The 17,193-nt window shown below is 41.1% G+C and overlaps 1 protein-coding gene across 1 annotated transcript in view; it reads right to left on the bottom strand.

The window, feature by feature from the left end:
* The window catches only part of TMC2 (transmembrane channel like 2), a 106,161-nt gene that overhangs the window by 41,126 nt on the left and 47,842 nt on the right, over positions 1-17,193 (bottom strand). The window contains exons 8-10 of the mRNA XM_003273425.3: positions 6,335-6,433; positions 3,755-3,897; positions 1,372-1,519 (exon numbers count right to left, since the gene is read on the bottom strand). Of these exons, the coding sequence (XP_003273473.2) occupies positions 1,372-1,519; positions 3,755-3,897; positions 6,335-6,433 (390 nt within the window). The remainder of the gene's footprint in view (positions 1-1,371; positions 1,520-3,754; positions 3,898-6,334; positions 6,434-17,193) is intronic.

Genomic DNA, 17,193 nt, shown 5'->3' with positions numbered 1-17,193 from the left:
TGGGCACGGTGGCTCATGCCTGTAATCCCAGCACTCTGGGAGGCCGAGGCGGGCAGATCACTTGAGGTCAGGAGTTTGAGACCGGCCTGGCCGATGTGGTGAAACCATGTCTCTAGTAAAAATACAAAAAAATTAGCCAGGCATTGTGGTGTGCACCTGTAATCCCAGCTACTCAAGAGGCTGAAGCAGGAGAATCACCTGAACCCAGGAGCCGGAGGTTGCAGTGAGTCGAGATTTTGCCACTACACTCCAGCCTGGGTGACAGAGCGACACTCTGTCTCAATAAATAAATAAATAAATAAATAAATAAATAAATAAATAAAGTAGAGGCAAGGTCTGTGAAGGAACCCTCTCAGTCAGAATCCTACACACGTGCAAAGGTTTGCCCACCTCAGCCCCTATGGGACTGATCTGCACAGACCATATTGCTAGCTTTCTGTCACCAAGCTTTCACTCTGTCTCCCTTTCTCTCTCTTTGTTATTTTCCAACTACCAAGTTCAAATTATTCTTATTATTTTTTTTCATTTCACTAGCTTTCTGGGGAACAGGTGGTGTTTGGTTACATGAATAAGTTCTTCAGTGGTGATTTCTGAGATTTTGGCACAGCCATCAGGGTTGATTTCTTTATTCCCACACCCCCAAATCAGGGTTCTCAACTCTTTCTGAGTATTCTAATCACTTGGGGAGCTTTTGAAAAATCAATGTCAGGACCCTACTCCAGGCCAGTTATATCACAGTCTCTGTTAGTGGATCCCAGGAGATCTTTTAAGCTCCTCGGGTGATTCTAGTATGCAGAAAAGGTTGAGAAATGCTTTCCCCAAATGAATCCTTCCACTTATTCCAGCAGAAAGGTGTTTCATGTAGAAACAGGCAGCACCAGGTCTCAGCATCCAGGATACTTTGTCATATTAAGAAACAGACAGGCTGGGCGTGGTGGCTCATGTCTGTAATCCCAGCACTTTGGGAGGTGCAGGAGGGCAGATCACTTGAGGTCAGAAGTTTAAGACCAGCCTGGCCAACATGGTAAAACCCCATCTCTACTAAAAATAAATAAATAAAAAATTAGCTGGGCATAGTGGCAGGCACCTGTAGTCCCAGCTACTTGGGAGGCTGAGGCAGGAGGATCGCTTGGGCCCAGGAGGCAGAGGTTGTAGCATGCTGAGAGCACACCACTGCACTCTAGCCTGGGCAATGGGAGAGAGACGCTGTCTAAAAAAAAAAAAAAAGAAAGAAAAGAAAAGAAAAGAAACAGACAGTGGGTACCAGCCATGAACATTCTTACTTAAGGGCTTGAAAACTGGGCTCACATTTCTGGGAAGGCTCTTGCCACAAATTATTTGAGGACCTGGGAACTGCCCTGGGGTGACTACCTTGAAGCTGGTGGTGATGGAAGCATATTTGTTGTCAGCTGTCTCTGAATTCCCGATCAGGTAGTCCCAGCTGGTGAACATCTTGAAGCTGAATGTGAAGTTGTCACTCTCCCCTTCACCTGTGCTTCCCTGGGTATTGCTGGCCATCCTGTAGGGTACACAGCACTGTTGTGACGTCTGCCCTCTTTCTGCTGTGTCACCCGCAGGGAACACTGGCCTAGCCAGTCTTGGACACAGGTAACAGATAAACAGGTAGCTGACATTCAGTGACAGAACAAGCCAGGCAGGGACTTGAGCCAAGACAGCTTTGAGGATAGCCAGGGCACCTTTCCCTCCAAATTCAGAGTCCCCTGCAAGCACACGTGGTGTCAATTAGGTAATAAAAAGCCTGCAGGAGACAGGACATGTGACCATGTTTTCTTCCCTACACTCGATTTCCTGTGGCTTGACTCATCTGCAAATGCAGTTTGAGAACTCTATACAGGGAGTCTGTTCTCAAACAGGGACATCCCCTTCCAAGTCATCTATTTTCTTGGATAGAACACACACACACACACATATATGTGTGTGTGTGTGTGTTCTATATATATATATATGTGTATATATATATATAAAATATACAGAAAAAAGATGTATTTTCTGATATAAAACGCAAAACACACTGAGGTGGCTGGTGCTACTTTGTTGTGCTACATTTTTTTTTTTTTGGTAACAGAGTCTCGCTCTGTCGTTCAGGCTGGAGTGCAGTGGCCTGATTTTGGCTCACTGCAGCCTCCACCTCCCGGGTTCAAGCAATTCTCCTATCTCAGCCGCCTCAGTAGCTGGGATTACAAACACCTGCCATGATGCCCGGCTAATTTTTTGTATTTTTGGTAGAGATGGGGTTTTGCCATGTTGGCCAGGCTGGTCGTGAACTTCTGACCTCAGGTGATCTGCCTGCCTCGGCCTCCCAAAGTGCTGGGATTATAGGTGTGAGCCACCACACCCAGCCCGGTACTACTTTTAATTGCAAAACCATCAATTACTTTTGCACCGTCCTAATACAATCAGGTCATATATCCTTTTCTTAAGCAAGTTTGGCTGAAAGCACCTTGGACCTTCCTATTTCATCCTACCTGTCTTCAACCTATGCTCCCTAGGGTTTGACCCTGTGGGAATCACAGAATTCCAAGCAGGGGTGCTATAAGATACTATGAGGGGTTCGTCATCTTCCCTAACATGTTGGCTTTCTGGATTTGCTGTTCCACCGGGCTTAGTTAGCTTTTTTGGTTTGTCACGAAAACTTTCCATATTTCTATGCTTATCTGGGGTGAGAGCAGGGAAAAAGTAACAACATAAGGGCTAAGAATAAAAGCAAGCCTGTCTCCTTGTTCTTTTCCTTTTGCCTGATAGTGCTGTGCAGTCAGAGATCACCCAGTGGTCACTGTCGAGTGCAGGGCAGGGTCTTGGGAACAGCAGCATTTCTGCCTGAGACCATGTGATAGAAAACCAAGCCCTGCGTCCCCATTGCCCTTTCAGGGGCTGTACCCAGACTTCACTCTACCCACTGCTCCACTCCTTTCCTGGAGACACAGCCACCCACACTCTTCTGGGAGAAGTGACCCCTCATGTCTGTGCTGAAGGGAGAGTGGGCCCCGGGGGGATAGGTTTGTGTAGGAGACAGTGCCTTCCACCCGGCAACCCCCAGCCACAGCTGATGGGGTCCCCTGATTCTGAAGAAGGCAATCAATCCATGGGCTGGGCCAAGTTTTCAGAGAATATGAATTAAGAGTTACAGACATATTAAAAGGCCACTTCTGACCACAGAGACAAGTAGAGTTGGGGCCAGAGAGGCCACCAAGGTTAATCGCTGCCACATACATTTATTTAGTACAAGTTTATTTGGTTGTATCTTTCTATATGCCAGCCTTGGTTCTAACACACAAGCTAGAGTTTGGGGGAGCAGAAGAGTTTTTTGGAGGAAACTGAGCTCTGGAGAAAAGCAAAAACAGGCCTGACAAACCTCCAGGCCTACCTTACCAGGTACTATGCTCCCTCTCAAGCCACACTGGCCTTTTGGCAGTTTGGGGAAAACACTAGGCTATTTGCTGCCTCACGGCCTTTGCACGTGCTCTTCTTTTGTCTAAAATGCTGCTCCCCAGAATTTCAGCATGGCTGGCGTTCTCAGCCTCATCCAAAGGGGTTTCAATCCTATTTCCCAGCACATCCCACATGGCCTGGTTCATGTCTTTCATACCACAAATTATAATGTGCATATGCTTTCTGTATTCATTTCCTGTTTTCTCTCTGAATGCCCCACCAGAAGGGAGGTAGGCATAGAGTGGCCAGGGGAGTGAGCTGTGGCTGTGAAGTCAAAGCCTGCGGATGAGATGGTCATACTTACGATCGAATGACAATCATCAGGCTGTAGCCGAACACGCTGACCCCCACCATAAAGTAAGCCATAGGCAGCCGGTACCTCAGCCACCCGATGGTCCTCTGGTTGTTGTAGTAGCCATAGAAGAGTGCAGAGTACTTGATATAGCCCTGGGGGACAGCAAAGCCAAATGCTCTGGGTTGGTAAGCTCGGAGCTGGTGGTCACCAGACATGTCTATTCTACCAGGGATTTCTTTCTCAGAGTCTTAACCGAATCTAAGGGGCCGAAGGAAGAGTTCCAGATGTTCTTGTTCTTCCCTTCACCTCCTCCAGTGGCTCCAAAGCCCCTCCATGTCTCCCCTTCTTTCTCTTCTTCATTCCCTCTATTTCCTCATTACATAGAGTGCATGGAGACATGGGAGGGAGAAGAGAGTGTTGTTAACATTTGGGATAAAATTAGGGATAGGGGGTTGGGCACTGTGGCTCACGCCTGTAATCCCAGCACTTTGGGAGGCTGAAGTGGGCAGATCACTTGAGGCCAGGAGTTCAAGACCAACCTGGCTAATGTAGTGAAACCTCGTCTCTACTAAAAATACGAAAATTTGCCAGGTGTAATAGCAGATGCCTGTAATCTCAGCTACTTGGGAGGCTGAGGCAGGAGAATTGCTTGAACCTGGGAGGTGGAGGTTGCAGTGAGCAGAGATCATGCCCCCACACTCCAGCCTGGGCAACAGAGGGAGACCCTGTCTCAAAAAAAAAAAAAAAAAAAAAAAAGAATCCTTAGTAACAGTATAGTTGGGAACTCCTGTTCCAAATGACTTTCTGAAGGGTCTCCAATCTGACTTTGAGAGTGAAGGATGGCAGTAGCAATGACTTGCTGTGGGCAGCACTACAGCCATGCCTCCCAGCCTTAGCAAGCCCTTGGAGCTGCAGACTAAGCCTCCAGAGGCATGGGGGTATGAAGCTCACAAAGGAGGGAAGAGTGCTGCAGGCAGAGGGCCATAAGCAAAGGCAGAGAGGCAATGACAGTGTGTGATGCACACAGGGACTTCCCCAAAGCTCGGTGGCATTGGGGCACTAAAGCGTGAGGTATTACATGGACATGGGACTGGAGAGGTAGGGAGCAGCCAGGTCATGAACAGTTCCTTTGTAAACACAATTAAGAACACTGGCTTTTATTCCACTGGGAATGAGAATCAATGAAAATTTGAGGTAGGGGAGTGACAGGGTCAGATCTGCATTTTATAAAGATCACTCCAGCAACAAAGGGAATGGAAATTTTAGGAGCCAAGCCAAGGCAGGGAGGAGAGGTAAATGATTCTGACAGTAGTCCCGGTAAAGGGAGGACATTATTCCAAGTGAAGGTAAAAGAGATGGAAAAAAGCATTTTGCCTAATGGTGGGATCCTATTTGATTAAACCACTGGTTTTTCAATAATTAAGTACATTGTTTCACAGTTACACACACAATCTTTAGGCCTTACAGTCACAAGTGGAAGTTCATTGGTACATTGGCAATAGCACCTTGAAATCTCGAAGGATGAAAAACTCCATGGCTTTTTCTTAGTCAGTCCAGATATTCACTGATTTTCTTCCTCCTCAGATATTCATTGATTTCCATTCCCAAATGGAATAAAAGCCAAGGTTCTTAATTGGTGATATGGTTTGGCTCTATGTCCCCAGCCAAATCTCATCTTGAATTGTAATCCCCAGGTGTTGAGGGAGGGACCTGGTGGGAGGTGAATGGATCATGGGGGTGGTTTCCCCCATGCTGTTCTCACGATAGGGAGGGAGTTCTGGTGAGATCTGGTTGTTCTGATAAGTTTCTGGCATTTCCCCTGTGCTCTCTCTCTTCTGCTGCCGTGTAAGAAGTGCCTTGCTTCCCCTTTGCCTTTCATCGTAATTGCAAATTTCTTGAGGCCTCCCCAGCTATGTGGAACTGTAACCAATTAAACCCCTTTATTTATAAATTACATAGTCTCAGGTAGTAGTGTGAACATGAACTAATACCATTGGGTTTACAAAAGATTTAAGAAATATTTAGTAGGTAGGCTCAGATTTAGTGGTTGGTTGGATGGCAGTGGGGGGTGGTTGGTGAGGAAGAGGGAGAAGAGTGGGATGATTTTCAGGCTTCAGACATGGATGATTGGATCAATGGTGATTCCAATAAAGGAGTTGGGAAAAAGAGATGTGGGTTTTGGCTGGATAGGTGTTGCATTTGAAGAGCAAGTAGGATATTCAGTTGAAGATGCCATGTGAAACTTGGGGGAAGCCTGGAGTGGAGATAGATCTGAGGTCTTAATGTGGGAATGAGGAAAAAAACCATACTGTGAGATCACCTTACAGAGACCTGGCAGACAGAGAGGCGCAGTGGCTGCATGGGGGGCCCACATCTGTCAGAGTGTGGCTGGAGAGAGCAGTGCATGAAGGAGACCCGGGAGGACTGGGCAGAGACATGGTTTGCAAGCTCATTTAGCTTAGTGCTGGGATCCTATTTTATTAAAGCAATGGTTTTTCAATAATTAAATGCACTATTTCATACTTATCCATGCAATCTTTAGGCTTTATAATCACAAATGGAAGTTCATTGGCATGTTGACAATAGTACCTCAAAATCCCAAAGGACAGAAAAATCCATGGCCTTTTCTTCCTCAGCCCGAGGCACTGTCTTTCTGGGAATACTCCCATAGGGCATGCCCATCAGTACCTTGTGCAGAAACACAATGACACAAGTATGAGTGGAGGAAATACGAACCCACAGAGACATTCATATACTGGGGTAAATGCTTTCCTTCTCAGAGCGGAATACACCTATTTTCTTCTTTCTTTATGTATTTATTAATTTAATTCATTTTTTATTTTTTGAGATGGAGTTTCACTCTTGTCACCCAGGCTGGAGTGCAATGGCATAGTCTCGGCTCACTGCAACCTCCGCCTCCCAGGTTCAAGTGATTCTCCTGCCTCAGTCTCCCGAGTAGCTGGGATTACAGGAGCGTGCCAACATGCCCGGCTAATTTTTGTATTTTTAGTAGAGACAGGGTTTCACCATGTTGGCCAGGCTGGTCTTGAACCCCTGACCTCAGTTGATCCAACCACTTTGGCCTCCCAAAGTGCCGGGATTACAGGCGTGAACCACTGAGCCCGGCCCTATTTTCTTCTTTAAATAACATTGATCGCTTTCCTGATTTTAAGAGTAACACACACTCATTGTAAAAAATGTGAAAAAGTACAGAAGAGCGTTTCTTTCTTGTCTTTTCTCTCTTTTCTTTCTTTTTTGAGACAGGTTCTCACTTCATCACCTAGGCTGGAGTGCAGTGGCTCCATCTCGGCTCATTGCAACAACCTCTGCCTCCCTGGCTCAAGTGATCCTCCCACCTCAGCCTCCTGAGTAGCGGGAACTACAGGTGTGTACCCCCACGCCCAGCTAATTTTTTGTATTTTTAGTAGAGACAAGGTTTTGCCATGTTGCCATGGCTGGTCTCAAACTCGTGGGCTCAAGTGATCCTACCACCCTGGCCTCCCAAAGTGCTGGGATTACAGGCATGAGCCACCATGCCCAGCCAGAAGAGCATTTTAAAAATTACCTATCAGCGCCAAAACCCAAAGATAATGACTGTTATTTATATATTTTCTTTCAGTTATTTCTGAGTTCTATATATATTTAGTCTAATATTATTTTGTGACCAATTTCCTACATCGTAAGGTATTTCCCCAAATAAAATGACTTCAAAAATATCTAATAAAAATATGTACAAGAAACTTACTTAACAAATCCACTATTGTTGGACATTAAAGTATTTCTAATTCTACACATGTATATAATTCTGTTATTAATACCCTTATACATATGCCCTTATTCATATCCTTAATTGTAAAAAAAATCAGAAATGGATTAGATTTATATATTGATTTAGGAAGGATTGACTTTTTAATGAGATTAAATTTTTCCTTCCAAGAATATATCCTTCCATTTATTGTCTTCTTTTTGTCCAGTAATTCTTTATAGTGTTCCTCATAGAAATATTCTGATTTATTAAATGTATTACTATTTATTTTATAAATTTATTGCATTGTGTCAAAATTTTAAATTCTATTTTTAAGTGGACATTAAATATACAGAAAATCACTGCCATTTGTCTTTAAAATGACTCCAGTCATCTCAATATACTTGTTTATTAGGTTCTAGTAGTTTTTCATACAATCATTGGAGTTTTTGGGGGGTTTACAATCATATCACCTGCAAACCAAAATAACTTTGTATTTTTTTGTACAAAGTGTATAAGATGTTAATTTTCCTGACATTGCATTAGGTGGTAGAAATTAATATTGAAAAGTAGTAGGGATAGGGATATATCATGTTTTTTTTTGATTTTTATAATACAGGCTTTAGTATTTTTCACCATTTAGTATAAAATTACTTTGTTTCTTAATTTATAGGTTCTTCATTTTTAGGTAATTTCCTTTTATTTCTTTTTGTTTCTTTGTTTTAAATTTATTTTCTTATTGGGGAATATGTTATACACAAAATAGTATATGTATAACATATATGTATAGTTGATCATAATAAAAAGGAAACTAACTACTATATATCCACTAGCTAGCTTAAGAAACAGAAAATCTCCAGGCCTTTATAGTACCCTGGATAAGCCCCTCCTGAATTATATCCCTCTTGCATCCCAAGGTGCAACCAAGATATAGTACAATTCCCTTGTTTTTCCTTATATTTTACTCATTTATTGTTTAGTTTTGCCTGTTTAGTTTTGCTTTAGTTTTGCCTGTTAAATGGAATCATGCGTAAGTATTCTCCTATGAATTTTTTTCATACAACATTACACTTTTGAGATTCATTGATATTGACATGTGTAGCTTAGTTCTCTAATTTTCACTGTTACATAATATTGCACTGTATGGACATACTATAATGTATTTACACAGTCTACTCTTCATAGACATTTGGATTGTTTCCAGATTTTACTATTAAAAACAATACTGCCAGCCATGTGCGGTGGCTCACGCCTGTAATCCCAGCACTTTGGGAAGCCAAGATGGGCAGATCACATCAGAAGATCGAGACCATCCTGGCTAACACGGTGAAATCCTGTGTCTACTAAAAATACAAAAAATTAGCCAGGCATGGTGGCGGGCACCTGTAGTCCCAGCTACTTGGGAGGCTGAGGCAGGAGAATGGCGTGAACCTGGGAGGCGGAGCTTGCAGTGAGCCGAGATTGAGCCACTGCACTCCAGTCTGGGACACAGAGGGAAACTCTGTCTCAAAAACAAATTAACAAACAAACAAACATACTGCCAGCAAAAGCAGGGGAAGTTGCTTTGGACAAGCTCTTTCACTGAGAACAACTAGACAAGTGGACAATCATGACTTGTGCTGCCAAGATCCAGGAGATAAAGAAATTCTGAAGAAGTGATTGTGCATTGCTGTTCCCCATGAGTTATTTGCTGATTTCAATCACAGCAGCTAAAGAATAAAGAAAGTATGCAGCAACTTTGGAATAGTCAAAGGGCTGAAGCATGAAATGAAAGTGAAATTTAAGGACAAATAGGTTTGGGAGGTTGAGGTAGGTGGATCACTTGAGCTCAGGAGATCAAGACCAGCCTGGGCAACATGGCAAAACCCCATCTACACACACACACACACACACACACACACACAAGGCAAATAGGAAGATATCTGGAAAAAGCCCAAGCTTTTAGTTGAGGCCTGGGAAGATTTTACTCAGAAAGTAAAATTAAACAAAAATATAGACCGTCTTGCTTAGTTCTCCCACCAGAGGAATAAGTAAATCTCAATAATTGCTCACAAACAATTCCTAGCACTCAGTAAAAAATAACTAGTTATAAGAGAAGACAAGACTTGACTAAAAACTAAAAGAAAAATTAAACAATAAAAACAGATTCACAGGAAGTCTAGATAAGGGAGTTGTCAGTCATGAGCTTTAAAATAAGTTTGATTAATATGCTTAAGGAATTAAGGGACAAGAATCATTTTGGTAGAGAACTGGAAACTATAAAAACAATCAAGTGGAAGTTATAGAACTGAAACATGTGATCATTGAAATTAAAAGCCCAATGGACAGATTTAAGAACATATAGATCAGAAAAGAGAATGGCTAAATTTTAATGCGGGGTTAAAAAAGTCCAGACTTAAATAGATAGAGAAAAAGATGGAAAATACTGAAAAGAGCATAAGGCATACATGGAAATACAAAGACAAGGCTCACTGAGACAAGACACACACACGCGCACACACACACACACACACACAAATGCACATGCAAAGGCACACACATATATGTAGTCCCAGAAGGAGAGAGAAGATGGAATGGCATAGAAACAGTATTTAAAGGGATTATGGCAGAGAATTTTCCCAATGTGACAAAAGACAATTTAAGATTTAGTAAGTGCTACAGATCCAAAGCTGGATATCTACTGCTTTGGATTTCTATTGCTGTGTAACAAATTGCCACAAAGATGGCCTAAAGCAACACCCATTTATTAGCTCACAGTTCTATAGGTCAACAGTCTAGCATGGTGTGGCTGGATTCTCTGCTCAGGGTCTCACCAGACTGAAATCAAAGAGTCAGCAGGGGCTAAGGGTCTCATCTGGGGTCTGGAGTCCTCTTCCAAGCTCACTTATTGTTGGCAGAATTCATTTCCTTGTGCTTGTAGGACTGAGGTCCCTGTTTCCTTGCTGGGTGGCAGATGGTGGCCATGCTCAGCCTCTTGAGGGCTCCCACATTCCCCATTACATGGTTCCCTCCATCTTTAAGCCAGCAGTGGTGTGTTCAATCCTTCTCATGTTTTGAATATCTGTGACTTCTTCTGCAACCAGCCAGAGAAAACTCTTGGCTTTTAAAGAGCTCATGTGATTAAATTAGGCTCAGTCAAATAACTTTGGAGTGATAGTTCATTCCTAGGTTCTGTCCATACTCAAAGGGGAGGGGATTATATAAGACTGAGGGTCATTTAGGGTCATTCTTAGAATTCTGCCTACCCCATATACAAAAAGCAGCAAATCAACAATGACAACAAAAACTTCACTTAGGGAATTGGGGAGATCGGCAAATGTTGGTCAAAGGATACAAAATTTCAGTTAGATAGGAAGTATAAATTCAAGAGATCTATTGTACAACATGGTGACTATAGTTAATAATAATGTATTGTATACTGGAAAATTGCTATGAGAGTAGATTTTAAGTGTTCTCACCAAAAATAAATAATAAGTATAGGTATATGAGGTGATGCATATGTTAATTATCTTGGTTTAACCATTCCACAATATATACACATTCCAAGACAGCATTTTGTACAACATAAATATATGCAATTTATATTTGTCGATTAAAAGAAGTAAATTTTAAAAAATTCACCTAAACCTACCATAGGAAAATTTACACAAATTCTTCAAGAGAATAATAAAAAAAGAAACATTCCCGAATCACTTTATGAGGTCTAATATTGATCCCCAAATATAAGAACATTATAAGAAGGATATTTACAGTCCAGTATCTCAAAAATAGATGCAAAAATTCTAGATAAAATATTCACAAATCAAAATCAGATGATATATGTAAAAAAATACATAATAACCTAGTTGGGTTTATTCCAAGAATGCAATCTGGTTTAACATTTGAAAATAAATCAGTATAATTCACCACATAACAATCTTAAATTTGTATGGACCCAATAACATGTCATTAACATATATAAAACAAAAATAATAATTACAATGAGAAGAAGACAAAGGCAGGAGATTTAATTGATCTCAGCAATTGATCATGCTACTCTAAAATTAGTAAGATTATAGATAACTTGTAGAATACAAGTAATATTTTGAACCATGCAAAAAATATAAAAATTTAGGAAAATTAACCATATTCTAAGCAAATAAAGCAAGTCCCAAGTGATGAAAAAGTATCAGTTTCATACAAAGTATACACTATGATCACTATAAAATTATACTAAAAACCAGTAAAAAATGCCATCAATCTTTCTATATATTAAAGTCTTGAAAATATATTCATAAATAACTTATGGATTACAAGAAAATTAGAAAATACCTAAAAATAAATAATGGCAATGTATATCAAAGTATATGGAATGCAACTAAAATGGTATTGAGAGGAAAATTTATAAATGGGTGTTGTGTTATTGATGTCATTTGAATGTTTGTCCCTTCCAAATCTCATGTTGAAATGTGATTCCCCGTGTTGGAGGTGGGGCCTGGTGGGACATATTAGATCACGAGGGCAGATTCTTCATAAATGGCTTAGCACCATCCCCTTGGTGATAAGTGAGTTCTCACTCAGTTCACGTGAGATATGGTTGTTTAAAAGTCTAGGACCTCTCCCAATCACTCTCTTGCTCCTGCTCTCGCCAAGTGATGTGCTGGTTCCCCTTCACCTTCCATCATGATGTACGTTTCCTGAGGCCCTTAACAGAAGCAGATGCTGGTACTTTGCTTTCTGTACGGCCTGCAGAACCATGAGCCAATTAAACCTCTTTTCTTTATAAATTACCCAGCCTCAGGTATTTCTTCATAGCAACACAAGAACAGCCTACTACAGTTGTAGACTTGCTATGGGCCAATAACTCCCTTGTGCCTCCCATTTTTCTCCTGTTTGAACACAGGCATGTCTATAGCATTTATCTTATGCCTGTCCCACCATTTTATGTTTGTTGTGTTGGTGCCGATAACATCTCTTTAGTCTTACGGTAAAGAGAACTGCACTCAAGGAGTTGTATTTAAAGAGCTACTCCCATGGAGCCTCATCTGCACCTGAACTACTGATTTAGAGAGTGAGAGTTTGGAATCTGAGCTGATGCTGTGCCAGAATGAGATTTTTAGAGGCCTTGAGGAGCGACGAGTGTATTTTGCATGTGGAAGAGATATGAATCACTGAGGACCAGAGGATTCAATGTGGTAGGCAGCCTGTGAGGTTCACATGATCCCTGTTTCTGGTATTTATTATTGTGTACCATAATACCCTCCCACTAAGTGTGGGCTTGATTTAGTGACTCACTACTAAGGAATAAAATATGGCAGAAGTGATGGAATGTCATTTCTGAGATTAGGTTACAAAAAACGGTGGCTTCTATGTGGGAAGCTTCTTTTTGCTCTATTTCCTTCTTGGATTCTCTCATTCTGGCAGAAGAAAGCTGCCACCTTATGAGCATGCCTATGGAAAAACTCATGTAGTAAGAAACTGATGTCTCTGGCCAATAGCCACCGAGTACCTGAACCCTGGGAACAGCCACATAAGTAAGGTTGGAAGCAGATTTTCTGAGGCCTGCCAGAAGCCACGTGAGTAAGCTTGAAATCGTATCTTCTGCGATCTGCCAATAGCCATGTGAGTGAGCTTGGAAGCGCATCTTCTTCAGTTCAGCCTCAAGATAATTGCAGCCTTGGTCAAAACCTAGATTGTAGCCTGTGGGAGACCACAAGCCAGAACCAATTCTGGATTCCTGACCCACGCAAATAATAATAAATAGTTGTTGTGTTCAGCAAAAAAATAGGGAATAACTTGTTATACCCAGCAATAGATAATGAATACAAACCCCAAGAAATTAGAAGGAAAGAAATGAAACATATAAGAGTAGAAATTAGTAATATAAAAATAAAGATATATAAGAAAAAGACCTGAATGTGAATGTTTTATAGTAGAGTTACTCATAATAGTTTCCAAATAGAAACAACTGAAATGTCCATGAGCTGGTGAATGGATAACAAACTATGATATACTCATATGGTGGAATATTACAATCCCATTGTAATTTTCAATTCCATTTCAGCACTAAAGGGACAAATGACTGATAAAACTACATGAATGAATTTCAAAGACATTGTACCAACTGAAAGAGGTTAGACACAAAAAAACTGCATACTACATATTTCTATTTATATGATATTCTGAAAAGGGCAAAACTTTGGGAACAGAAATCAGAAATCAATCATTGGTTGTCAAGGGCTGGGAGCTGGGAGAGGAGATTGCTTGCAATGTAGGTACTAGAGAAATTTAGGGGGTGATGAAAAAGTTCTATATTTCAGTTGTGTGGTGGTTACCTGATCATACATTTGTCAAAAGTCATTGAATTGTATACCTAAAAGGAGTAAATTTTACTTTATGCAAATTGTGCCCCCAAAAGACTGAATTAAAAAAAAAGACATTTCAGAGAGAATCAGCAAAGCCAAAAGTTTTTTCTTGAACAAAATAACTAAAAAAGACAAACCTTTGCTGTAAATGGGACAAAAAAATTATACTGTATTGCAAAAGGGGATACACCTTCAGATACACTGTGATTTTAGAAAATAAGAAATGACTGTATTTAAGTCAATAAATTTTAAAATGTAAGTTGAAATGGAAAGTTCAGGATAGTGAGGGTTATGTAGGTAATAAAATTGGGGAAAATTAATTAGAGGACTTCAGTGTATGTGTAATATTTTATTTTTTAGGCATGGTGATGAGCAAGTAGGCTTATTCATTATATCTTTTCATATGTCTGAAATAATTTAGTAGTTATTTTTAAGGGGAAGTATCATATGAGGTTTACAGACTGAATGCTTGCTATGTAAACCTAGAGCACAGCTTCCTTAAAGACCTTATAATGTACACTAGCAGTTTTCAACCCTAGCTGCATATTAGAATCACCTGGGGAGCTGCATTAGTCATCTACTGCTATATAACAAATTACCCTAAAATGTAGAGGCTTAAAAAAACACACAACTATTATCTCACTGTTTCTGTGACTAGCATTTTGGGTATGGCTTAGCTGGGTCCTTCACTTCTGGGATCTTCCACAAGGCTGCAACCAAAATTTCTGCTTTGGTCTCATTTGAAGATTTGACTGGGGAAGAATCTGCCTTAAAATGTGCTTATGTGAGGCCGGGCATGGTGGCTCATGCCTGTAATCCCGGCTACTCAGGAGGCTGAGGCAGGAGAATTGCTTGAATCTGGGTGGCAGAGGTTGCAGTGAGCTGAGATCATGCCACTGCACTTCAGCCTGGGTGACAGAGAAAGACTCCGTCTCAAAAAAAAAAAAAAAAAAAAAGTGCTTGCGTGGTTGTTGCTGGGTTGCTGGACTAAGGCCTCAGTTCCTTGCTGGCCATTGTCCAAAGGCCACACTCAGTTCCTTGCCAGGTAGGTGTCTCCAATCTGTCAGAGTGCTTCATTAAAGCACCCAAAGCAAGAGGGGAATCAACAGAGAGTTCTGCCAGCAAGATGGAAATCACAATCTTTCACAACCTAACCATTCTATATTCTATTTGTTAAAAGCAAGTCTCTAGGTCTAGCCTATACTCAAAGGGAGGGGTTACATAAGGGCATGAATACCAGCAGAGAAGGATCATTGGAGGTTATCATAGAAGTCTGCTTTCCACAGAAGCTTTTAAAACAGAGATAACAAGACCACACCCTCAGAGAGCCAAATTTATTTGATTGGGGGTGAGCTTAAGATCTGGTGTTTCTTAGAGTCCCCCAGGTGATTTTCACATATAGCCAGAGTTGGAAGAGAAGTATATAAACTTGTCATCCAGTGGGGCCTTGCCAGCCAGCTCCTGCAGCATAACTGAGGGTTCCTCAGGGATCACATCGACATCCTGGGTTGTGCAGGCAATGGCAATTCAAGATAAACAAGGCTCATTCTTACATTCAGAGCTGTTTAATTTCATAAAGTAGTATTGAGAGTTTGTGGCAAAAGGAAAATGAATATAAGGAGAAGTTTCGTTAAAGTTGCGTTCAACGCCAGGCATGGTGGCTCATGCCTGTAATCCCAACACTTTGGGAGGCTGAGGCGAGCAGATGGCTTAAGGTTGGGAGTTTGAGACCAGCCTGGCCAACATGGCGAAACCCCATCTCTACTAAAAATACAAAAAATAGCCGGGCCTGGTGGTGCGTGCCTGTAATCCCAGCTACTTAGGAGGCTGAGGCACGAGAATTGCTTGAACCCGGGAGGTGGAGGCTGCAGTGAGCCAAGACTGTGCCACTGCACTCCTGCCCAGGAGACAGAATGAGGCTCTGTCTCAAAATATATATATATAAAATAATAATTTTTTTAAAAGTCATGTTTGAGCACTTCTACTATTCTTATCCCTGGACCCTCTGGTTCACGATGCTTCATTTTAAAACATCCATGAGTCATGGGGATATCTCTGAACCTTAGCTTATGCTGAAAACCCTTGAGCCCTGAAGTTCTCTGTGTCTTTGACCAACAGGACACTTCCTTCAAATGTGCAATGAATCTGGATGTGTCTGATTCCCATATGGCCAACTTCCCATCATCCTAAATAAGAAAGCATCTTGAGACACCCCACACCCTAATTGCTGTTATCCAACCTGTCATCAAGACTTGTCCGTGCACTTCACTCTGATTCCTCTCTTTTAATCCATTCCCACTGATATTACCCGGATCTAGCACTGACCTACTGCAACAGGCTCCTACCTGGTCTAAGCCTCTTCCCTCTCCCCTATTTCCCTTCTTCCCTTCTTCTTCCCAAGCCAAGGCTCCTCTTTCCAGCAAGGCATCTCTCTCTCTCTCTCTCTCTCTTACTCTCAACCCACTCCAATATGTTTTTCCCAATCACCTGCCAATCAAATCAAAGTGCTCTAGCACGAATGGTTCAGATCTTGGCTGCTTCATTGGAATGCACCAATCACTAAGTTTTTATTGTTTAAAATAAATGTTCCCTCATAAAAATATTTATAAACTTATATAAATTATACCAAATTTAGTGTTGTCTTTAAAAAAGCAACCGAGTGTCCTTAAAATTGCTCAACTTCCCCCAAAACTGCCTTTTATGGACCACTGCATAGCAAAATTTCAGAGATGTCTCGTAGGCTTATGGCATTTAAATGTGCTCTCTTCTCATGGAATAAAAAGCTTCCAAGAAGAAAGCCAAGAGCTTTGTGAAGGTAAATTTCCCCATTGACTACTGAGGAAAACATTTCATATTTACCTGACTATGGAGGAGAGAAATGAGACTTCCTATTAGCTTTTGACAATATTTTCCCCTGGGGAGAACCAGACTTGGTGTAAGAGTGTTTGTGTACGCTTGACAGTGAAGTTTTAAAATGCTAACTTCTGGGTCAGAGAGTGATTTTGGCATAAGAATATATGTAGGGCTCAGTGGACTCAGAACCCTTGATTTCTAGGTGTGTATATGAAAGAGTACAAAGGCTAGTTAATGACATATTTGTAAGCACATGTTTTGGGTAATATAGAAAAGAATTCAACAATTTTATAAATAATGTAACACTCCTTTGCTACCAAAGGCTATTATAATGCATGGTCAACCTCCTCCAATAAATCTGATTTAATTCACATTATGTGAAAGGTTTTTAATGTCCTGAAAGTGGCTGTGCAGAAAAGTTAAAGCATGTAACTGCAGATAGAATTGACTCCAATATGCTCACAGAACCATTTATAACAAAATAGGAGTCAGTAAATCATCAAAGA

The sequence above is a fragment of the Nomascus leucogenys genome, chromosome 13 (assembly GCF_006542625.1).
Source record: "Nomascus leucogenys isolate Asia chromosome 13, Asia_NLE_v1, whole genome shotgun sequence".
Lineage (NCBI taxonomy): Eukaryota > Metazoa > Chordata > Mammalia > Primates > Hylobatidae > Nomascus > Nomascus leucogenys.
The sequence above is the reverse complement of the archived record's forward strand: the minus strand, read 5'-3'. Positions and strand labels throughout refer to the sequence as shown.